General features: G+C 36.4%; 1 protein-coding gene across 12 annotated transcripts in view; it reads left to right on the top strand.

Moving 5' to 3' along the window:
• The window catches only part of ABLIM2 (actin binding LIM protein family member 2), a 146,425-nt gene extending 128,914 nt beyond the window's left edge, over nt 1-17,511 (top strand). For 10 of the 12 annotated variants that reach the window (XM_032186636.1, XM_032186629.1, XM_032186628.1 and 7 more), the window contains 4 exons: nt 1,389-1,443; nt 2,802-2,866; nt 3,043-3,123; nt 16,260-17,511. In XM_032186636.1, coding sequence (XP_032042527.1) covers nt 1,389-1,443; nt 2,802-2,866; nt 3,043-3,123; nt 16,260-16,373 — 315 coding nt within the window. In that variant the 3' untranslated portion in view covers nt 16,374-17,511. The remainder of the gene's footprint in view (nt 1-1,388; nt 1,444-2,801; nt 2,867-3,042; nt 3,124-16,259) is intronic. The other 2 variants (XM_032186630.1, XM_032186640.1) reach the window with 1 other exon arrangement.
• The last annotated feature ends 8,446 nt before the right edge of the window (nt 17,512-25,957 follow it).

Raw genomic sequence — 25,957 nt, 5'->3', positions numbered from 1 at the left:
TATTAGTAGGAGCCACAAGAAAGTAATTGTAAGAGAGCAGCTGAACTGATTTTTCTGTAGTTACTGTCCATCCTTTTGAGTTAATATTACAAGACTAATTGTGCCTGTGATATTTCAAATACCTGACTGCTTGAATTCCTCTCTAAAGAAACCAATGGCAACACAACTTAAGGAAATTAGATTTATGAATTTGAAAATGTTTGGATAAACCTGTCCCCATTTCAGAGTCAATAGCTTTTTTTCTGACTTTTCAGAATAACTGTTACCAGTAACCTGGACCAAGCAAAAGATCAACTTGCTCACAGCCTCTGCACTGTTGAGGAAACAAAGCCATCAGAAAGTATAGATGCAGTGTTTGTTGTACTTTTGCAGGTTTAAGTCATGTAATGTGATAGGGAAGCAGCAGATGGCAGCATTTGTCCCATATAAGGGGTGCAACCTCATCTCTGAAAATTTCAGGAAAGTTGAAAATGATCAAATCCTTTATATCAAATTCTTCTCAGAATGAAAGTGCTCTGTTTAGACTGCAGATTCATACCAGCTTTTTTGGTATGTTGTTTTTAATCAACTATCCCATTGGTGCATAATGCAATAAAACAAAAACAAACAATAAGGAGCCTTGCTGTTTGTTCTGAGCCTGGATATGCACATGGTGTATATGCTAGTGGAAAAAAAAATAATAATGCCTTTCTCCTGTAATAACTGTCATCGTCATAGCATTTTCCAGCAAAGAAAAAGACAATAGATCAAGCAAAGCTATGACACGTATGGACAGTTCTCCCTGATCTTAGTGGCATCTGCAGTTGTGAAGCAGAAAACAGAATAAGACACACAGGTTTCAGTGCAGCATAAGTGATCAGGTCTCCTGGGATGACTGTCATAACAACGCTGCATTGCAGGGAAAGGCATTGGAGGCTTACCTTCATGTCAGGTCTTCAAATGACAGTGGCTGGTGGCTTTCTGACACCTTTCAACCTGATTGGAAATTGCTAAGAATCAGAGCTTAAAAACACCCACAGGATTTAGGGGTGAGATGGGCTGATAAGACTTTGCAGTTGCTTCCCTGGATGACACCCAAGCACCATCTTTCATTGGTCCATGGAAATTCACAGTGTAGACAGTACACTGCACCCGCACTACCTCAGAGTTTGATGTACACTTATTGACACTCCATCCACTTCTACAAGAAAAGCTCCTTCTTTGCTCCTGTAGATTGAAGGGTGTTGTGAGTGCTCTGCATACCCATTTAGAGCAATTAGGTCAATTTCTAATAAAAATGTTGCTCTCTTTCTGTCTCATAAGGATCTGTATTTTGATTGTGCACAGAGTGGTGTGGGTTGGTTTATGGTGTATTTTGCTGTTACATTGCATTTTTTCTTCTCTTTTAGCCTGAAAATATGGGCCAATACGAAACAGACCAGGAGGCAAGCTGGGGGATGAAAGGTATATTGCAGTAGCATTTCCACTCCGCTTCATGTTTTCTTCCTTTGAGGATGTTTGTTAACTTCTTGCCAGAAGGGTTACTATTCTGATATCATCCCATGGTTCATGTGATAGTGATAGCTAGCTAGCTCAGTATCGTGTTCATCACAGAGAATCTTCTTTTTATCTGACTGAATACAAAGGCCTGACACCTGCATCACAAAGTGATGTAACAATGTTGAGTTTATCCCAGTATTCTGAATATATGGCAACAGCCTCCATGATTCTCTTTGCTTAACAGGTGGTGTTCTCATGTCAAAGAGAGGAAGAAACTTAAGCTAATTACTCTTTGAGCCGTATCTGATAAAAAGATAAAGTTCATTGTGCTTCTTGTTAGTCCTACAGTAGGGCTAAGATGTACAGCATTCAAAAAGCAGAATTACATTACATTAATTTATTTTATTACAGTTTAAGTGGACTGTATGCTTAATATGGAAATTGGGTTAGAATTTTCAAAAGCGATGAGCAATTTAGGAACATGCATCTTCTGATGGGGAAGAGTAGGGTGTTTTTTTCCAAGACACTTAATCTTGTTTTTTAAAGAATCTTACTCCAATGCTACACTTCATGCCTCTGTGTTGATAAAAATATTTGTCTGAGTAATGGAGAGTGTAAATTTTGAAAAGTAGACTTATCTTTGATTTTAATTTTTTGACCATAAAAAAAAAATATTTCTATGGAAACATGCTGGATGTCTTAGTAGCATTTAATCATTGATGTATATGAGAATAGATGAGCATACTGCAGTCATATCTATCAACACTGGCCTAGCTAGAATACTCTTGTGTTAATTTAGATGCAGGAGCACCCCACCCTACTCCCCCAAAAAACAAAACAATTGCTGTCATTATTTCCACTGCAGTCAGTCCAAGAGCAGGGTGTTGGCATCTTGGAACACTGTATTAACTTAATGATTTTTGTGTATGTTCACAAAATGACATGCCTGTAATAATCCATATATTTTAACTGTTTTCAGTAAAGAACAATATGGGCGGGACTTTTGGATGACAGTCTGACTTAACTCTGCACAAAAGCCTCTTATAAAGAGAAATTCCCAATTTTGCCATATTCACGGGGTATCAAGAGATGGAGTTTCTGTAATAAACCTTTGATTTCAAGGACTGTTGCTTCAGTGTTCTAGGCATTGAGACCATTGGGGTCAAATGCTTACAATGCATGCAGTTATCCAACAGCTATTGAAAACTGTAAGAGAAATGTAGTAGGATAACAAATTACTAATGTACCTATATGTTCATAATGGTGACTTCAAAAGCAGCCTATAAATTCTAAACTGTGAACCTATTCTCATTCTCTTGCAGAATACAAGGTAAGAAGGGCTTTTCCAACACTGGAAGAACAATCAGATTCAGCACTTCCTAGCAAGGTTACATGTGCTTCTTTTTTTTATTTATTTTATTTTGTCAATTTTGTCCCAGTGAAATATTTGTCAAATAAGGATGCAAGTATGTACCATTAATATTAGTAAGTTCCCCACACTGTCATTTCCACAAATCAGAATCAGATTTGGCTGGAGTTCATATGTTCTTGTCTTTTTAACAGATTTATCCTTATGAAACCCTTATTGTAACAAACAGAGTTCGTGTCAAATTGCCTAAGGATGTGGACAGGACCAGACTGGAGGTAGGAATGATATGTGCTTGATGGCTTTGCAAGTCTTTGTCCTGTCTGTTTACCATCTGATGTATTCCTAAGCCCAAGTTAAGTAACAGCAATGAAACAAGCAAAATAACACTATATATAATATTTTATTTGAAAGCACCAGTATATCACAGAATCAAAGGTTTGCGTTGGAAGAAACCTTAAAGACCATCTAATTCCAACCCCCTGCCATAGGCAGGGATGCAACCCACTAGATCAGGTTCCCCAGGGCCTCATCCAACCCGGTCTTGAACACCTCCAGGGATGGTGCATCCACAGCTCTGGGCAAGTTGTTCCAATGAGTGAAGAATTTCCTCCTAACCTCTAATCTAAATCTTTCCTTTTTTAGTTTAAAACCATTCCCCCTTGTCCTGTCATTATCTGACTGAGCAAAAAGTTGCTCTCCATCTTTTTTATAAGCCTCCTTTAAGTATTGAGAGGCTGCAGTGAGGTTTTCCCAGAGCCTTCTCTGCTCCTGGCCGAACATCCCCAGCTCTCTCAGCCTTTCTTCATAGGAGAGGTGCTCCAGCCCTCTGATCTTCTTCATGGCCCTCCTCTGAACCCACTTTAATGGGTCCACATCCTTCTTGTGCTGGGGGCCCCAGACCTGGATGCGGTACTCCAAGTGGGGTCTCACAAGGGCAGAGCAAAGGGGCACAATCCCCTCCCTCCACCTGCTGGCCACTTCTCCCTTTATGCAGCCCAGGATGCAGTTGGCCTTCTGCAAGTGCACACTGCTGGCTCATTTCAAGCTTTTCATCCACCAGATGAAAGTCCTCACCAATTCCTTCTCAGCAGGGCTGTTCTCAATTAGTTCTTCTTCCAGTCTGTACTCATGTCTGAAATGCCCCAGCCAAAGTGCAGCACCTTGCACTTGAATTTATCGAACCTCATTTCATGTGGGCCCACTTCTCAAGATTGTCCATGTCCCTTTTGGTGCCCGGGTGCCTTTGGATGACATCCCTTCCTTCTGTTGTATCAACTGCACCACTCAACTTGGTGTCATCGACAAACTTGCTGAGGGTGCACTCAATCCCACCGTCTATGTCATTGAAAAATATATTAAATAGTACCAGTCCCAAGGCAATTGTACATACTATATATATATATATATATATATATATTATATTACATAGGCAATTTAACTGAAGTGGAGTAGCCCAAAACCCCCAAAATGTGTGATAGAATGGTGTTTCACAAAGACAGCAATTAAACCCTTTAGTATTAGATGATTTTACAGGGTATTGGGAATAAAAACTGGGTAGATAGAAACTCATTCGTTGCAGATCATATTTAAAAAAAATAAACTCTCCTAGAATAACCTAAGAATTACAAAATAAAGAGAAAAGCTCCAATTATCCTTCTAATGTATGGAACTATGTTACAGGTCTGTTATCTCATTCAGCATCCCCTTTTGGCTGTATGGTCTATGATCACATGAGAATGTACTATAAGTTTGCAGTAGCACCCACCTCTCTCAATGAGTAGTAATGTAGCTGGAGAAATGCAGATATTATAGAGGGGAGCTTTGTTTCCAAAGGCCAAATCCTGAAGTTATGTTCAGGCAAAATTCACAAAGTTAATTTTTTTGCCTGAGTAATGACAGGACTGAATAAATTATTAAGCTTTTGTACCTTTGTTTTAATTATTATTAATAAGAGAGATTTCAACAATAAATATGTGATTAACAATGTTGGACTTTGGGGAAGTTTTATATTTAAATAAATTTATAGTATTATTAACATGATAACTTTATAAGAAATGAAGAAATATCATAAAGCAAACAAAAACAAAATCATATATAGAATTCTTAAACATACTGTATATTTTGGAAATGCTGTACATTCCTTAAGTAGTTCAATGTGCTTGTTGCTTGATTACCCCACAAATGGTATGGATTTGATTGTAAGGATAAGACAGCCTCAAAAGTGTTCTGTTTTAAGCCTGATATATAGCAAGGTATGAGATCCATAATAAAAAGCATAATGAATCCAGAAGAAGGAGCAGGGAGTTGGGAGGATACTCATCTGGACACATCTTATAAAGGATTCTTTTATGTACACATATATATGTTTGTGTATTTTTAAAAATTGCATCTTTGTTTAAAGACATCAGGCTTGTCTGAATACCAAATGCAGCTCCAGCTTGCTTTTTTAAGACAACATATAGTTTGCTTTGGATGGATCATGCACATCCTGACTGCCATTATCAATAACTCATACACTCTCCTCAGCTGCGACTGCTGTTTGTTTAACATTAGAGTTGCTCAGTCTGCTTCACACCAGGTGCAGCTCTGTGCCTGATGGCTCAAGAAGCACAACCACTTCAAAGATCTCACAGAGGTTTGCAAAAGAACAATAAACAAGGTCTGCTTCAAACCTGCAGCAGAAAAGCGATAAGGGGACCAGACCGATCTGCTGATTGTTGCACTATGTTAAACATGTGTGTCTACAAATGACCCTTTTGTAGACCATCTTACATTTATTAGGGATTGGTAGGTGTGTTTTGTTTGTTTTTTTTTAACAATTAAATTAGCAACATTTTAAAAGGATTATAACTACTGGAAAAACAGAGACAGCAGTTCATCTATGCATTCAAACCATATGCAGAGTTGAGTGACAGGATTAAACTGTTGCCTTCACTTGCCAGCCTCTTCTCTTCTCTGTCCCACTCTTTTGTGTTAAAGGATTGCTGGAAATAGGTAGCTTTGGGTAGAAAAGCAGTTTGTCATTATTTCCTCTTGTGGCAGAAGAAGAAGGTTGTAACTTGTTTGCTGACTTGTACATTCAGTGGATTTCAAGGTTGGGCAAGACCCAGGACTTCATCAGCCCAAGAGTACGTGGGTTTATAAGTTTCCACAGGAACAGACAGAGATTAGACACACATGCACACATATATACACAGTCCATTAGCAGAGGACCCATTTAGCATTTTTTGATATCCTTAAGATATTGGAGGCAACGCTGTGAATACTGGAAGTAAGCAGTAAGGTTAGATTTCTAACCTTTTTTTAAGCTATGTTTCACTTTCTCTAAAAAGTGTGATTCAATGCTCACAAATCTCCAGGAGGCAAATGCTCCCTCCAAGCAGAATGGGCTGCCAGCTTCTGTTTTCATCCTGCAAAGCCAATTCACTCTTGAAGGGGCTGTATTTTGCCTGCAGAAATGGTGAGGATGATAGCACTGCTAAGCCTGTGTATTATCCAAACTGTAGAGTGGTTTATCTCAGAAAATATTTTCAGAGTCAATGTTCTAATATTATAGCTTTATTACCATCAGTTTCTCAGGCTAAAGTCTTACCTTGTTCTCACCACTGCAAATGTAAACTAGCTCCTAGGTGTGATGGGTAGGGACAGGAGGATAGATGTGGTGTTGGTGAAAGGAAATGTTAAAATCATTGGTTTCAATTAACTGTCAAACTTGAAAGTGATCTTGCCTTGTCCTAAGGCAGTTAAAATCTCTTACACATCATATCTCTGATTTCCTGGTCTGCTTAGTCGCAGTAAGATCAGTATATCTGCATGAGCTACATTTCTTTAAAAGCCCTTGCAAGTTGACTAGAAGCAAACTCCTCTTTGTGAAACAGGGTTTGTTATGAACTTTGAATGATCCAGCATAGATGTCATGGAGAAGGCACTGTTCTCTGATTCCTTATTACAAGGAAAGTTTCCTGTAGAGAATGTTCTTATCATGAAAAGTGAACTCACATAAAAGGTATTAGCTCCTTGAGTCAGATTAAGGGAGGCAGCCATGAAAGTTTCTGCTAATGGTCAAGGATTGCAGGAGGGTGGGGTTTTAATGTTTGGTAGTGTTTGCCTATCTTTGCTCCCCTTGTGAGTATTTTTTAGATTACTTGTTGCATAAGAAATCTGTTTCAAGGCTTATAAATAATATTTTTTTTTCCTTCTAAAAATGCATATTTTTCTAAGCCTAAGAGGCATCTGGAGATTAGGAGGGCTCAACTGGTAATAAATCCTTTAAAATAATAGGAATTCTTTCTTCAAAACCACATATGTGTAAACGTAGAAACACTCGGCATGTTTTTGTTTGATTGTTCTAACTCAGCAGTGAGGCAGAAGTAGTTCAGTTCTTTGTGCTCCTAGAGGAGATGCTTATGCCAACAGTGAGCTAATACACACAGCACTGAGAACTAGTTATAATAAATGACATGCTGATTTTTAAATATATTACCAGCACTCTGATTTTGAATGAATAGCCTGGATCTTCTGATATAAGCTGATTAGAAATGTGAGAAATTTACAAAAGATAAGGATTTGGCCCAGGATTTTTTAAGAAGTTTCTCTTTACCACGCTGCTTTTTATTCTAATGTTAGCTGAATGCAACAGCATTCCCACAAGCAGTTATAAGGGGAAATGTTGAAGAACAAGTTAATTTAGGTGATATAAACAGTAACACGGGACTGGATTATACAATGTGGGTGAAGAAAAGGAATTGCACCCTCACCATGTTTGCAGATAACACAGACTGGAAGGAGAGTAGTTGATACTCTACAGAGCAGCACTTTCATTCAAAGAGGCCTGGAGAGGACAGAGGAGTGGGTCAATAGTGACCTCATGAAGTGCCACAAAGATAAACCACAATTCTGGCTCTTGTGATGGAATAACACCATTCAGAAACATAAGATGGGGAGCAGCTCTGCAGAAGGGTCCTGATGATAAGCTGAACGTGAGTCATCAGCACAATTTGGCAGTAAAGGGGTTATAGAGAAATCATGCCCATTTCAGATGTAGGCTCTGAAGGGTTGAGAGGCAGCAGTTATGAGTTGCAGGAAGGCCAGTTACAATTAAATATAAGGAAGAAGCTCCTCACTGGGAGAGTAAAGCTCTGGAACAGCAGTTACCCATGAGGCTGAAGCAGCATTTAGAATTCATCTGGACAAGGCCCTGAGTGATGTGATTAAAAGTCAGCCCCACTCTGAAGACCTCCATAGCTCCTTAATTTGCTTATCATGATATGTTCTGTGGAGACAAGGCCTTAATGTAAAGTAATCTAATCACAAAATAGGATTCTAGGTTACTTTTGCTGCAATAGCATTGAAAAAATAAATACTTTGGTGCATTTGGAACATTTTATCAAAAGGTTCATTTTATTATGCAGAGGGTTAAATATTGATGTTCTGGGGCTAAGACATCACCTTTGGATGGTATAAATAAGCACATTCTTTACCTGCTCTTTTCTGAGTAGTGTTCCATGTGGTCTGTATTTTCTCCAACAGAAGCTAGGCCTATGGACACTTTTGAAAATATTTGTGCCACTTTTAAGCACTTGAATACCTTTTACAGTTTTTTCCTTGGGCTCCTAAAAGAATGTGCTTGATATTTTTAGCTTACACTGGATATTGCTCGTCTGTTTTTGAGTATGGCTCATGCGCAACCACATAGATTTATTTATTTTTCTCCGGAAGTTGCTTTTATCACAGAGGATAATATTTCTTTCCTGGTCACAGGCTGGTAGTTTTGAAAGTCAACATAGTTAGAGTCTTTTTTGGAAAGTCCATTTAGAAAACATCATTTATTTTTTTCTTTTGATTTTCTTATCTTGATGCATCTGAGTTTCTCTAGCCTTTTCTTTTGAATGTCAGAGTTAAAAGCATTATTCATTCATGCCCATCCGATACAGTAGAAAATATATTATTCCACTTCTGTTTGAGCCTGTTCATTCTTTGCTTAACTGAAACAATTACTAAGGAAAAAAATATTCTGGAATGTCAAGTAGCAAACCTTCATCTGCCACCTTGTTCTCTTGTAAACAGAAATCAGAGATTTAAACATGGGTGCGGTCTTGTTTGAACAGAGCACTAACATTAATTCAAACATGCTTTTCCTCCTGAAACTGCTTGTCTGGATCTGTTTTAAGGATGAGATTTTTTCCACTAGTTTTTATTCAACAATTGCCCTGGGTTCAAGCCATTTGGGCTGCAACCATTTTAGGAATGGATTCCAGTAATTCAGTTTGAATTTATAACAGCCCCAGCTTGTAGATGTCATTCATACAAGTAATGTTGTATGTGCCACCTCCTCTAGAGCTTGGATGGGAAAAATCAAGGCAAAAGTGGAATGTTATGTGTTTTAACATGGGGAAGAGCAGTTTGTAGTTTGAAGCTAAATTTGAATTTTAAGTTCACTTCACAATGAAGCTCATAACCTGGCATGAAAAAGTGCAGTTCACTGACTTTAGTGGAACTTCACACTGTTTAACTTGCAAAACATTCATGTTGTGTTTCTTATTCTAAGCATATGCTTGTGTTGTGATCAGTGCTGGATGTCTATATCAATTTTCAAAGTCCTTATGAAAGGAGCCATTGCAAAACAAAAGCACACATTAGAAATGACATGATATGTAATAGAGCTAATTCCTACCAGAGTGGAACCAGTGTAGAACTGAAGAGGGATCAGATGTGGAGAATGAGTATTGTGGATACACGAAAACCCAAATTAAGGAAAACTGGAAAATCTGCTGTAGGAGCAAGGTATTTTGAACCTAAAGCAAGTGTATGTGGAAAGTTTCATGTTGACTTCAGTGTACTTTTTTTGGATAAGGCCCAAAGACCACAGATAGATCACCAGAAACCAAACCTCTGAGCCCCAGGTGTGAGTCTGCGACAAATATCCAAGCAAGTGTTAGCACTAGTATCCATGAATACACAGTAAATACCTTTATTGGATTTTCCAGTTTAATAATCATCTATGTCTCCCTCTTCTAAGAAAACTGCACTTACATGTCTTAAATTTTTGAAACTCAAGATCTTCTATATATTTTCTTAATTTACCATGGATTCATAGTTTTAATTTTATTTATGAATCATTTTCTTAATGGTATCCTTATCAGCAGTAAGTTGAAGGCAATTACTTACATAAATGGCAGTATATAAAAGCTCATTTGGTTGAATGACAGAATGATGGGATAAGTTATCCTTAGAGATGTTCTTCTTACACCACTTTGTAGGGAATGTATTGATATCACTGATTGAAATACTTGTATCTTTTCAGCTTCTTGCATAATTACTCAAACAGGGAAAATATTGAATGTACTGTACTACTACAGAATATTTTGTATATGCCTTCTTTCATGACAGGTTGAACTGTAAGTACCCCATAGTAGTGCTGTTCAGTGGAATGCAGATTCTCTGTGGAGTTTCATGATACTGTGAGATACTAAATGACATATATTCACAGATCCAGGAGCATTGTATGGATGCTAGGGATTACATTGGCAAGTGATAGGGGTTTCAAACTCCCTTTCTTACTGCTTCTGTTGTACTGCTCTTTCTGGGAGCCTTCCTGGGGACCCACATTGCAATGTGGAAGCAGAGAAGAAAAGGGGGTATACACCTCCTGCAAACACTTGATTGCACAAAGTGCCCCAACTAGTCAGTTTTGTGACTAAGTGTCATGTTCTAGCAAAACCGCAATTGCAGCACTTCCTACCTTATAAATATATAAATTATATATATATATTATATATAAATTATATATATATATATTATATATATATATTCCTTTGTAAACAAGGCCCTTATAAATGGAGTTGCCCCAGTTCTCTCTTCATACTTTTAAAGTTCATGAGGTGGCAACTCCTGCCATTTCTTAACTTTCCTTTCCCCTATCATATAATTACTTAATAGTTTAAAATATTTATTAGGCATGAAGCTTAATTACTTGGTAGATGAGGGTAACATTCAATATTCCCTTGGGAACATGGCACATGGCTAATTATAGCTTTGTAATGAGCCATGCAGTAGACTTAGAAGAAGCCTCTGAAAAGCCTTCTGAGCCCCTGCAGTGCAACAGAAAGAATGCAGAGGAGTGTTCATCTTGATGCTGCAAAATAAGGATTTAAAATTCAGTACATCAAAGAGATTTTTTTCCAAAAACATATGTTTGGGCATCTGAAAGTGACATTTGGTCAAAATTCTAGAGAAATGGGAGAAGGGAATTGCGGGACAGGAGGGGGACAGGAGCAGAAGAAGGGAGAAAGGAACAGGCTATTTTTATTCCAAATATATTCAGTTAAGATACGTCTAGCATCCTAAATTTTAATATAGGAAGTAAGATTATATCCCATCAGTACAGTCTCTGCATTACCCTAAAGAACTAAAATTTGTTTACTTACATGTATGCATACCCATGGTTAATTTTTTGGATAAATTCAAGTTTAGTTTGAGTATTTTGCATTTTCAAGACTCCGGTAAAGATCCTATAGCTTTTACTTCTAGATTTTGTGGAGCATAAGTTGGAAGTATTACAAGGACTCTGAACAAAAATTAATTTAATTGGACAACTATTTAAAATTACATTCTATACAACAGAGTGCACGGTAGCAAAGGCAATATAATACTTAGCTGCAGTTTCCTATGTACATAAGATAACAAAAACAAAAAGAGAAACAAGCCAGATGTTTTAAATAACCCCTAGGAATTAGGACTTTGATTTTTCTTATCTTCAACTCATCAACTCCTGCCATCCTCTGTGTTGGTTCATTGGTTCAGTATTGACTTATGAGGAAGTATGATATCCTCTGAATTTCCTACATCAGCAAGTTTTCACTTCAGGACTCCCATCCAATTACTGGCACAGAATAAATGCAGTTATGTAGCATGACCTGCTTACTACGGTACAGCTGTAAGTTAATTGCAATTTTTCCTTACTGTGACTTATTCACACTAATGCCATGTTCCTAAGTATTAGTTTTGAAGATCTCTGAATTACATTAAAAGCACGATTATTCTTGTGCAAAAGAAATCTCATTGAATTAAATAAACATTATAACTCTATTTACATGTAGAATGATTAGTGGCTTTTTAGCGTGCCACAGAAAAACAGAAACAAGCCTCGTTAATTTACAGCAAAAAGCATCACTTCTTTCTGAGTTAAAATGTGCAACTGATTACTTTTCTTCTGGGAAATTAAAATTGAGCACATATCTATACTGCTCATCTTAATGATCATGCTTAGTTGAACATGAGGATTTTCCATTTTAGTGGTTGCAATGCAGTAGAGAGATTTAGCTCAGCCCTCTAGTTCTGTATATCATATCATTAAAGCATTTGCATTTAAATTCTTTTTGCATTTAATTCTATGTTTTAGGAGAGCTAGCTACATGATTACAGCAAAGGCATGGTTACCCTTTTCAGGCAGCACTGTGCCATATTTCAGATAACATGCAAATGAGGAATTACAGATACAGCACTTTGCTGAACTTGAATCTCACTGTCTTTTTCTCTTTTCCCATGCAAACTGACACAAACTGTTGTCCAGAAGAAAAGACTGAACGCTATTGACTTTATAAGGCTCCGATTAATATGATTTTATTGAAACAATGTGATGCAGTAGTCTTTTCCAGTGTGATAACATTTAAATATATCCAAAATGTTGAATGTTGCAACCATCCAATGGCTCCAGGTTAGCAGCCATTTCAGTGAAGAACCATATTTAAGTTATTTACATTATCTTTTACAAAGGCTTTCAGGCAGCATCATGTTAACATCACTATGCAGCTTCCAGACTAAGCTAATCTAAATACAGCCAGTTAGGATGTGTTCAGACAGGGGCCTTAGCCTTGTCCTGTGTACCTCTCCTCAGTGTCAGCACTGTGTACAACTTTGCCATTGAAGCAGAGCAGAGAAGTAGATTGGATTAAGCTGTCTGAATGTGTCCAAATTGTCACAAAGGGAGTTAGGAAGTGGTTCCTGGCATACTGTAAAACACCCAGACTTCCTTTGTAAACAAGGCCAAAAAAAAAAAAAAAAAAAAAGTTACTTATAACTTGGGCTTTTCATTTAATGACCCAATTATGCAGCATTAACATAGCTGGATATTTTAAGCTGATCCAATCATAAAAAATAAAAAGTAAAAAACAAATCTGAAATCACATTCTTGGCCTCATACGTATTTTATCTCATACCTCAAGATGAATATCCTGCCCTATTCCCTATGAATAATTTTCAATTTCCCTTCTTTTGTTTGACTAATGAGAAAAGGCAATGTTTCTGCATGAGAGCATTTCAGCTAATACAAATTAATATTCAAATACCTAAGAAAAATCAGTCTAATATTTCTTAGCAGTCTATTTTCTCTGCCTTTGGGAAGAGCTTTAGGTCTGAAAGCTATAAGGTTTAAGAAAGTCCAACAACAGTGCAGACAAAATTTAACATCACACATATAAAGAAAAATATGAACATAAGCTTCCCACACTGGCCTATTCCCATGGCGTTTAGACCCTTCAAGTATTTGTAGACATTTACCATATTTTCCCTTAGTCATCATTTGGCTACAATTTTACATACTTAGGCCTTTTAGTCTTTCCTCATAAATCAAACTCTGCAACCCATGATTATATTTGTTGCTTTTATCTGAAATGTCACCAGTTTGACAACATCTTTCAGGGATCAAGGGTTATTCCAAAATCTGCAGACAGAACTGTAATCATCGCTGCTGCTAGGGTTGGTCCCAAAGCCCATGATGCTTAAAAAAGGGATGGTGAAAATTTCTGAAATGCAGGAAAAACAGTGGGAATCATGCGACACTGGGCATAGATGGCTGTCCTCAGAGAGGGTTCAAACCAAAGAGGAAGTTTTCCTTTCTACTAGAATTAATTTTACCTCCTACTAGAATTAAGTTTGAGTGTGGGTATTGCATTAATAGTGTAAAAAACTTTGCTGATATTGCAGTCTGGTAGCTTAGTCCTTGACATGAGGTACAGTATATAGAGGAGACTTAGAAGCAAAAAGTAACTGCTTAGTAGAGTGGGAGGTAAAAATAAGAGAGCTCATCCTTTCCCCATCTCAATCTCTGCTATTAGTTGGTATTCTTGGACTGGAAACTCTCAGCTGCTTTTGGAGCAGGCTGCACCAACTGAGGACTTCTATGAGGAAAAAAAAAAAAAAAGTTGCTGGTATAAAACCAAACTTTAGTAGAATTAGAAAATTAGTGCATGCAAGGAATGAAAGTGATGTCATCTGCATATAAGCAGGAGTAGAGAGCATATCTAATTTTTATTGGCTTGGATAGATGCATGTGGACTCAAAGCTCATTAACTCTGAGGGCAGAGCAAAATGATAAATGTGAAAGTTCTGCCTTGGAGAGGAAAGGAGGAATTGCAGAGCTTTTTTTTTTTGAGGTTGGTGGCAAGCTTCTTGTGGTAGTGAGCTGTAGCAAGTATTCAGCACCTTGCAGAAAGGACCTGTGGCCTGATGTAGCACTTACAGTTTTTCTTTCAGTGTTGAAATAGATCTGATGAGACTATAGCAATTCCTAGGAAAAAATCTTATAACATAATTCAGGAAAAAAAAAAAAAAAAAAAAAAAAAAAAAAGGAGCAATTATTCTTTTTAAAATCATAGTTTACTATGGTTTTGAATAATGGTCACTGGATTTACTGGATTTACCTGCAAGGTACAAGCTTTCTGATTTTCTTTTGGAATATGAACTACAGTTTGTCACTGATTTCTCTTGAGCTGACATCTCAAGAGTTGCCCACAGTCTAGAAGCAAGATAAAACAAACTATGATACCTTATGCTCATCCAAACTTTTTTTTTCAACCCCACAGCTCATAGACATGTTCCTTACTTTGAGAAAATAAGTTAAGCTTGCTATAGTTTATCCACTAGGTTACCAGAAAAATACAACAAAGTTAGTGGAGGCAGAAGTTTCTTTTTCTTTCCAAACACAGTAGAATTAAATTCTGTCAGTGAGAGATTTTTTCTAAAATACATTGTCAGATGTTGCTTATTTCCATGTGAAACAGGATCTCCTCTGCCAAATATGCATGGCGTATTTGTTCCATGCTATGCGTAGTGCTTATGTTGGGTTGCTATCATTGGTCAAATGAAGAATGAAGGCTCACTTCCAAACTCTTAGTCAGTGTTGATTTGAAAATGTGGAATCTCAAGGCAAAAAAAATAGAAAGCCTGTCCTTTTTTAGGAAACCATAAGGGCCCACAATGACCATTCAAGGTAATTAGTCATACTTTGCAAACAAATTCATAAATTTTCCATGTGTAATTTACATTAAAAAGAGAAATTCAACGTTAATAAGTGGAAATCAAAATTTTGCTTTCAAATTTGTCAAAAAAAAATAGCTGTGTAAGATAGGGCCAGTGAGGTCATGTCCACCATAGTCAGATAAACCATTGTGGCATTATTAGGGCACGTTAGCGTGGTCCCTGCCAGAATTTTGGATAATAGCAGAAAGGTTTCAAGGAAAGTCTTGTGGAAAATGAGAGGATGTGTTAAAAAAAATAAATAATAAATTTGTAATTTTCATTGCAGTTAATCTGTCCCTTTTAGACGGTGTATGCTTAAGACAATGGAAACAGGACCTTGATTGATAGTACTAAAATGCTTGAATAAAAGTTAGCCCACAGTTATCAAAAGAATTTTGTATGCTTTTCATTTCTAATTCACACATTTATCTTTTCAGCATTTTCTGCAGGTATACTAGTAACTGTTAGGCAAACTTTGTATACATTCATTATCCTACCTAGTTCCAATTCTTAAAGTTGTTATTCTACCCTTTTTGTGTTTGTCTCATATATGAAAACATCAAATAAAAGCATAGTTCTTGGCATTTAAAAAAAGCTTTATCCAACTTGGGCTCCTGGTACAAGTCTATCCCCGTGGATAATCACATTCTGGATTTAAGAATTTAGCAGTGTGCTCTCTCCTTTGTTACAAGGCTGCTATTAATGAACCAGTGTGATGTCCATAGCTCTCATTAAAGATCAAGGCAAAACAAATCCAACTCTGAAATTACATTGTTATTAGTTTCTTTAAAGTCCAGGAGTCACTTAAATTTGTCTCAGTGTGCTCTGTCATCGTGCACCGTATATAAATACATCTTTTTCCTGAAGACTGTAGCTTCCACTCAGTTGGAACTATATTGAAAAGATTTGTTTTTTCAAAAGTTGCTAGTGCTAACAATTTCACTGCCCAGCTGTTGTAAGCTGGTTTGGTTTTGATGTGTTTTCTTCCAGAATTTGGGAATTTAAATGTAAATACAAATGAATTATTTTGTGGTGTGTTTTAAAGCTTAGGAAGGGCAGAAATGTGCCTGTGTACAGAAGAGCTTAATGATACTTTTTTATTTTCATTTTCAAGAGGCATTTGTCCCCTGAAGAGTTCCAGGAAGTCTTCAAAATGAGCATTGAGGAATTTGATCGTCTGGCACTTTGGAAGCGGAATGACCTGAAGAAAAAGGCCCTGCTTTTCTAGTCCCTCATGGATAAATATGTGCTTAATCAAAAAAAAAAAAAAAAGTCTTGCCAGAACTATCACATGCACTTGCTGTTCAACCATTGTCCAGCTTCATTGTGTTAGTATGTGTCAGGGGAAACAGAACAGATTAGATGGCAATGCGTTGGAATACAGAAAATTTGCTAAACTTGCATGACCAGCTGGTTTTGTCAGTAACTCCTGGTCCTATCCAGTTTACAACATGCAAAAATCTAGCTTTAAATTTATTGTTGCTTGCAGTTATTGCTTGATGCAAATCAAAATTCTGAAAGGAAGAGAAAAAGTGTAGCTGTGACAAAGGAAATACATCCAACATTTTGTTTCATTAAGTTTTACAATACAATTTTTATGAAATCAAGTAAGTAATTAATATAAAATTCACCAATGGGGGATCACATGCTATTGAAAATGTGGTAAAAGCCAAAGAAAAGCATGTCCACAAGCAATTATTGCAGCTTTTGTTTATGTGTGGTACTTTTTAAGAATGAAAGCAAAAATATGGAAGCACCTTAATTCTACTTCTTATACTTTAGACACAGCCTACTCTCTAAAAGGCTGTATTTGTCTAAATGGTAACTAGCTATCTTTAATTACAGCACAAGAGTTTTTATTTTATTAAAAGTATATTGTGACATAAAACACTTATAATAACAAAATGTATACAGAAACCTACTTAAAAATGTAGTCCCATTCATCAGGAAAACTGAAGCCTTATTACAAAACTGGCATAAGAATTTATTATGCTAGTAAACTGTGTTTTCCTACTATTTTAGGATGTTTGGGGGACTTTTTTTTTTTACATTTCATGCTGATAAAAATGCCATGTAATCTTAATTATATGTAGATAGATATCTATCTATAAGAGATTTTTTTTCATTAATATATGTTCTAAGTAAAGACATTTTTACTTTCTCCACTATCTGGCTTATCTTGATAAGCCATGAGAACTGTAATAGCAATTGGTAGGTGTGGAAATGGAACAGTTCAGCATAAAATGTAACAAAAAAAAAAGCTTGGTGTGCTCTATCAATAGTCTATCAAATTATAATCAAATATATGAAACCCTCATGCATTACTACTTGCATGTTTCTGTACAAGTCAATTAAAAAAAAAAAAAAAAAAAAAAAAAAACAACTTTATGTGATACCGGTGCAGTACCTTGAAACTATCTTAATTAACAAAGCTAACAAAATCAAGCATTTGATATGAGCGTTAGATCTTATTATCTCTTCCAGCTGAAAGACTGTATTAAATTTAATAATTTCATACGGTCACAAGTATGGTTGCTGACAAAGAATGTTTTAAAGTGAGTTGCTAGTTTTGTGTGATACTAAAAGAGCATTACAAAAGTACATTTTTCAGCCATGTGTCAGTATTCTGCATTTTTACTGCCTTGAATGTTTGTACTCACTTCCTATTTCACTATGTCTTTTTGCCATTTCCTTGAAGTAACTGGTTAATATATGCACTACTACACACTGTTTCAACTGCCCCAGCATCAGAAAAATCATAGCATTGAACATGCCTTCTTCCAATAACTTTCAAAATCCATGCTGTTGGAAATAAATATTTTCTCATGACCTAAATGTTTTGTCTGATGATACAAATGTTTAAAAAAAATCATTAAAACAAAGACATAACTGGATGACTATACTAATATGTGTGTATAATTTTTTGATTGTATTGCTGCTCTGGATAGGTTCTTCCAATAATATTTATGTTACTAATATGTAATTTCTGTTAGATTTGTTCAATGAGGAGAAAGGATATCTTCTATTGTGAAGTATACCTCTGAATATCAATTTACTGCAAAGTTTGTCATGATTTAAATGATCCATCTAGCAATGGGCATACCTCACCAGGCAAGAGCTGCTTTGCTGGGGTGTTCAGTGTATACAGCCATAAGCTAGTCTTAATTGAGAGCTCCTGAACTCAACTCAACTAGGGATGCAGGCAGCATCCTTAATTCTTTTCAACCTCAGAATAGCTTGTTACGTGTTGCATATTTGTGAGACCTTGCTGCGCACTGAAATTGACCAATGCAGAATGTGACCAGCAATCTGTGATACAGATCAGATTTAACACGGATCTTTGTAAATAACATGAAGATTGCTTAACCACGGCAGTTACTGTACCAGTGCAAGGAAAATGTGCATAGCTAATCAACACGTGATCAAGAGCTCCATATTGCTGTATTGAGTTACACAGATCTATGGCAGATGACATGTGAGGACAATCAAAGCATGTGAGCTCTGTTTGGCCCATTTATGCTGTTTGGAGCCAGTTAGTCTGTCACAATGCCAACAGCTTAAAAGTGTCTTCTGGAGGTCCTCATCCTTATTTTTATCACTGCTAAAACAGATGCAATTCTTATTTTGCATACCCCCATGTCAATGTTTTAGCTCGTGAGCACCAGTTGTCATGATGATGCACAACTGTACCTAGGAATGGTACCCCATCATCCACCCATATTTGCTTACAAGTCAGTGGGCATCGTTCTGGGTTTCCTTTTATGGTCAGTCAAGAGAAAAAATCAGTTTTATCACATCCTAGTGTTAAAAGCCAGTTATATGAATTACACCTACCATGTTTCTGTCCACTGCATATAAAGAAAGCCAATCCAGGTGGAGAAATATGCATTGCATACTACCTAATCTTAGACAAAATGAATTTTTGTGCAAGTGAAAACATTAAGACAGCAATCTCAATGTGGTGAAGTATCAGTGTCGCAACCATTGGCAGTTCCTAACCCATGTTATCAAATCACTTTCAAGCCATCAGGATGGTACTTTGAATTGCACAGATCTCATAAAACGCCTTGATAAAATAATTCTTTGTGTTCATTATATACTCACCAAACATTCAATGCCAAACACACAAAAATGTCTCAGACGACAGCCAGTTTATCAACTCAAGTTCCTACTGCCAGCCAAACCAAAAAGGAATTTTGGCTTCCATAGACAAAACCTTTGCTGACATTAGATGAACAAGTTGTGTATCCTTCTTATTTCATTTTCCCCAAAGTTTGAAATGATCTGTAGATGTCTGTTCTGTGAGAAGATGGCATAGCTCAATAAGCTGTTCTGTTCTTCAGGTGTTACATGGCAGTGTATCACTCTATATTTAAAGCATCTACTGTCGCATGGTTTATAAACCTAGCTAGTTGTTCGTTTTAGCATATCATTCTCTTTTACAGCATGCTACTGAATGGTGGATTTGGAACCAGCCAGATATACCTGTGGAAAAGGGCCATAAAGTGTTTTAATTCACTTTACTGCTACTTCTTCTGTACATCACTTAAACTCCATAAACCAGAACATGGCATACCAGAGAATACATTTGTGTTTTTAAAATTTATCATATTTTCCCCATTTAAGAATTGTGAATTGAAATTTTAGTCATATATTCTACATGCAATAACTTGGAGTGTCTTGTTATGCATGAATAGATTAACATGTGCATAATCAATGTTCTGGTTTCTTTCTAGAACTCCATATGCTAATCTTAAATAGCATTATGAAATGGAAAATGCATTTCAGAATAATTAGATAAATCTTTGCCAGAATTTTCCATCTAATAGCATGGTCCAACATTGGCAGCAAGAAAATCAGTGTCTCAGCAAATCATTGGCTGTTTTTTAGGATTATGCCCTTTACCATTAGGTATTGTTCCATTGCCTTGTTTTCAAAGAAATGCTATCTTTCAGCATTGTGGTAAGTATGGGTACAGCTGTGCGGTTCAAAATGATCACTTTAATTCTTGAAGAAACCTCTCTTGATATGTATTCAAGAAGTAAGGGAATTCTGTCAGAGATTTCATTTTCATACCTGGATCTGATCTGTATGTCTCAGCTGTTCGTGACAACCCTGATGTATGACCTAATTCTCACTTCATGTATTTTAAAGGCATGTCTCAAACACAGCAATGAAAGAGCCAACTTATTTCATCATCATACTCCTTGAGACAAAGGAACACATGGATTTTGTGGTTGACTTACTAATGCTGAAGCATATCTGACCAACAATTCCAGATAGGAAACCAGGCATGCCAGATTACTATTATAGCTGTCTGAGAAGGCTGGACATTTTTGTCTGACCTTCTATTTCTTTTCCTTGTGGTTCAGTGGAGAACTCTGAAAGCTGGAATTGCAGAAACAGGGAAATACATAATTATGAGAAGCTCCCTAGAATCTAATAATCCCCTAAGACAAGGCTAGTTTTACATGAGCAAAAAAAATGCAGCTCACAGCGAGAGAGGCACCTTGTATTACATTCCTCATTTTGACGAGGAACCACCTATATAAATTCTCTCAAGTGTGATGAAGACAGACCATTAATTTTATTAGCCTTTTCACAGCTCTGCTATTTGCAGTGATGAGATCCCAGGCACTGCCATATGCGTGGTACATGGGCTCCAGAGCATCATTTTACTGTCCCTTTGACTTGTGAGGAAGAGGGTCATATTCTTCTAAGTTTCCTAATATCTAGATTGACGTGACCAATTATTTGATAGGACACAGGCATGGCTACTATTTTACAGATATCTTGAGTATCTGAAAAAAAAATAAATTACTTTTTAGTATCCTAATAACAGACTGAAAACCTCCTGTACATGTTAAATAATACTGGAGGTTTGCACCAGACTACCTCTGACATACGACCTAATCATCACAGGCTCACTGTGCAAGTGCTGGAGGTGCTTGGAGGTGCTTGCTCATGCTTTTGAGTCTTTGCATCTCTTCTCACTCTTTCTATTCTGAAAAAGCCATGTTGGAAAAGGTGATATTCATGAAGAACATGTGCCTTTGAAACAGTAGGACTCAATAGTTTACTTCTCTGATGATAAAGCTGCAAGTACATGCAGCAAGTTGAAGTTTGCTTGATGGATTACTGCAGCTGGTTATGTTTTTCTCCTCACATCCAGCATCTATCTGATTAAAGCTAAGAGAAGTAAATAGTTTCACCTGTTTTTCTAAGTGTTCTTCAATCATTCAGTATGTTTTTGTCTTACTCCTCGGTGCTCGATGTCTTGACATCTATGTATCCAGGCATTTGTAGTAGGAAGATTCCATTTTTTAAATAATCAAACAAATGTCTTCAGCATTCAAAAAGTTTTGACCAGCCAATAGTTCTGTGCTAGACACCAGCTGCTCCAGAATGATCTAGGTAAGAAACCAAAATCAGGCAAAAGACAGCTGTCCTGGGTATCATCTAAATGTACAGTGATTCACAGATTTAAGGATGAGTTTTTCTTGTCTCAGCTATGGTATATTTACCATTTGTTTGAATAAATCTGGATATCCTTGATTTCCTCTCCTGAATTCATGTTAAAACTGTGTCCTGAATGATTTGCTGTTGGTCTGTTTTCTCCACTTTCTCTGATGAGCATTGTATCCTCTTAACTCATGTTTCCAGTAAAAGTTGCAATCTTTTCAATCTTTTTTTTGAAGTGAAAACCTTTTTGTGCCCTTGATAATTCTTCTCATCCCATTGTACCTTGTGTTCAGGAGGTGGCCTAACCCAGAATAAAGGCATTACAGTATTTGCCTTACATTCTCTGTATTATGTCAAACATTCTAGTACATTCTAACATTTTTTTATTTTTTTTTTGGACAGGGAAAAAAGAATGGTAAGAATGACTTTGACTTTTTTACTATAAATTTGCATTAAATTTGCATTTGCATTAAATTTGAAACTCTGATGTTGCAAGCTTCTTTGCCTAAATGGACATGCTTCTGAACTCTGAGTGTTTTTAATTTTTTCCACTGCAATCCTTACATTCCCTTATAATAAGTAAATAGATAACATGATAGATGCTAAGTCAATCCAGGTTTCTAATGGATTTTCTGAATTTCTTTATAGTTATATGGCCTGGAATAATGTAGGTGGGGAACCAGGTTAATACTATTCTTGTCAATTGATGGTTTTGCTACTCAGGATTTAAAGAAACTCTCTCAAGTTAAGGATACAGATGCTTTGGACACCCCACTTTTTCTAGTATTATACTAGACATTTTTCATCTCCCAGCTAGTATTTAATAGATGGCAGTGTCTACAGAACTATATGAGTCACTGAATAAAATATAAACAACATCAAATTGTTCAGATTGCATTTTTTTTTAAATTCTTTCTTCAGTGTAATAACTGGTTATTTGTTTAGTGCAATAAAAATAACAGTAATCAAAGGCTACTGAATGACTTTATTATTTTTTTCCTAAATGACACATTAGAATATAAATGCACAGTAGAAGCAGAAGCTGAAAGTATTTATTTATTTATTTATTTATTTATTTATTTATTGAGTAGGGGCTAAAATGAAAGGGTTCCACAGAACATACTGGTGTAATTAGCAGGACTGCTGTTATAGGTTGTTACAAGGAGCTGAATTTCAAGTCAGATGTCTTCTTTCACGGCTTGTAAATGTTTTTGAAAATCTCCTATACAAATATAAATATCAGATTTTGTGCTTTCACATTTACTTTACATTTGTACCTCTGAAATGGGTTCTTGTATAAATTAGCACATTTCAGGTCTTCTGTGCTCATCAGATAAATAAAATCAGTATTTTTATACAAATAATCATAAGTTTGGCAATACTTTGAAATTAGATGTATGTATGAAAAAATTCTTGCCTCCCGTCTTGCTTACTAAAAAATTAATGGCAAAACATCTCTGTAGGAAATTCCATTAAGAAATGAGGAGGCTTACTATTTGTAAAGCAAACCTTACAAGGATGCCAACTCTGCATCATCAGACTTTGATTTCCAAACACTGTACAGAAAACAAGCATCAGAGTAGCATGTGTACAACCATAAATAAGGTCTTTTTTTCTTTCAAAAATCCTTCTAATTCATTAGCTTAAATGGAAGAATCAGAAATGTTTTTTAGAGCAGAAAAACTATGAACAGCATGGCTTTGTTACTTCTGAAAGTATCTATGGTTGCTTGAAGGACTAAGAAAACTACTTATTTGAAGAAAAAGAAAAAAAAAAAAAAAGAAAAAAGAAAAAAAAAGAGAGAGACTGTTATATCACAGACAGTCACCTCAAGAGTAAATAAGATATAAATAAGGAGTAACTTGAAGTTGCTTTTTCACTGCTTACGTAAGTGACCTTCAGGAGGAAAGAGTGTGAAGAACCAGTGTTGTAAAACAACACAGTAGGTTTAGCTGAATAGTGGAGATTTTCAACAGATTGCCCAGACATTATTTTGACAGATTGTAAGTTTAAGAACTGGCTGTTCCCTGATCGTGATGATAAAGGAGAAGAGGGGTATAGAGTTTCATGTGTTGTTGAACAATGCAGGGTAAAGAAGAGAGGCAGGGAAGGACTGAGATTCCATTTTTGGCACTGTCATGCCTCCGTTTGAAGAAACTGGAGACAAGGAGGCAAGTTTTACAGGAAATCTTATCCTGCTATGTTTGACCTTAATGTAAAAATAAAAATAACGAGCCCAGCCTTAAAAATAAATAAATAAATTACATTCGTACTACACAAAGGTGGAGCTGCTTTTCAGTGATTCTAGGAGTTTAATATGCAAAGAATAGAAGGTTCTTAGCATAACATTTTAAAAATGTCAGTTGTTAAATGCTAAGCCCACTGGAATCAGTGGAAGTATTACTTGCTGAGCACCGCAAAGGTCAGGTTGTATAGAACATCTGAAAGTGGAATCAGAAGAGGGGATTGTTTGTTTGTGCTTAACTCAACCAGAAGGATGTAAATGGGAAGTAACCCCTTCAAGCTATGAATTCAGACTCCGGAAAGTATACAGCACTTTTGTGATTCCTTCACTCACCCTGATTCAAAATCAATCAACGGTGGAATGAAAACAATAGTTTATTTTACATTTGTGAAGAGAGTATAATTGCAAATACTTTTGTTACACAGAAGCTCTCCTTGTATAAAGAGTCAGGAGAAGCACATGTGTTATATAAAAGCTGCATAATCTTTCTTCTTGAAGTTTCTGTGATGCACACGTTTTAAAATTTGCTTTCTGCAGAAAGGTGAATGGCATTTCTGTAACAGGGAATTTAACCTATATAAGAAATCCTTGTGGGGCATATATATACTCAGTGCTAACTGAGAGTCCTCAAGCAAATTTTGAATGCATATGTAAAATTGATTTTTTCCCCAGCAAACCTGAAAAGTGGGATATTTGGGAATCAAAAAAACAACAAAACAAACAAAAAACTTGTTGAAGAGCTGCTTCAGAAAGATACACTTAAAACATTCAGAAAGATGCCGAGTGTTTTGGTATTAACAATAATAGAGTTGGTAGTAACAGGATCACAGTACATGATAAAAGAAACAAACAAACAAATCCTTTATCAATAGCTTTCTGCTGTGCTTACTCTGTGAATGAAATGCTGTGCATTTCTTCTAGTTTGTAAATGTCTCAAGCCTCTGAGACAGCTGAAAGGATTTTTTTCTTACAGAAAAATCACAGTTTCAAGGTGACAGATGATTTTTTTTTTCTAAAAATCTGTAACATGCTTTCTTGTTTTGAAATCCTGCCATCATTATATTTTACTGAAGACAGTGGGAATTACTGTAATGTCACTCCATCTCTTGACAGCCCAGATTGCACAGTATTTTTGCCTTCTTCTCAGGCAAAATGCCCTGAAACCATCCGTTCGCATCCCTGCCAGTAGGATGGGAAGACCGAAGGTCAGACAGTGCTGGAGGCAGTGGCATCAAGGCTGCCACCATGAAGCTCTGATCTCCCATGTCCCAAATGCCAGTGTCCATAATGTGGGGCAGTGTCTGGCCACTACGTTGTGTCATTTTGCCAGTTGCAGGGGGAGGTGAGGGTGGGGTGGGGGAGGCTATGTTGACAGCCTTTCTGGTACCAAAATGACAAGAATGTACAGATTGCTTCTTACAGCTATGATTTCACTAAGTTACTGACAAAGCCATATTCTTGCTTAGGCATCTAGAAAGGTCTTACTGAAAAGTATTGCACAGACATTTTGGGGATGCATCGCTTATATCATTCAATAGCTTTTCTAAAGTTTGTTTTTTTTTCTTTTTCTTTTTTTTTTTTTTTTTTTTTTTTTTTCCACAAGGATGTTGCTGAGGTTTTGGGGTCTCTGATTCTAGCAAGTTGTCTGTTCATGGACTCAGTCCAAGAGTCCAGACTTGAAGTGTAACTGAGTGTATTTTTAAAAACTGACCCATGCTTTTAAATGCTTAAAGTACTGTTTTCCTGCCTTTTTACATTACTTAAGTGAGCCAAATCCAAATTGCTTGGAGTTTCGTACAAGACATAAATCTCAACAAATGGTTGGGGATTTTTTTTTTCTCATGCCTGTGTTTCTCAGTTTTCATCCAATGTTGATTTTCCAAGGGAAAAAATCTTCAAACATGCATAATAACTCTCCTAAAGATAATAAATATGGCCTGTCATTGTCATAACTTTCTTCCTTCAACACACTGGGGATTATCTGATAGTTAAAGACCAATCTTGTAAACAACTATACTGAGATCTTACTGCTAGGAGTACTCTTTTTTTTTTTCTTTTTCTTTTTTTCTTTTTTTTTTCTTTTTCTTTCTTTCTTCTTTTTATTG

Source organism: Aythya fuligula, chromosome 4, assembly GCF_009819795.1.
Source record: "Aythya fuligula isolate bAytFul2 chromosome 4, bAytFul2.pri, whole genome shotgun sequence".
Classification (NCBI taxonomy): Eukaryota; Metazoa; Chordata; class Aves; order Anseriformes; family Anatidae; genus Aythya; species Aythya fuligula.
Note: the sequence above shows the minus strand (reverse complement) of the source record. Positions and strands in the feature narration are given on the sequence as shown.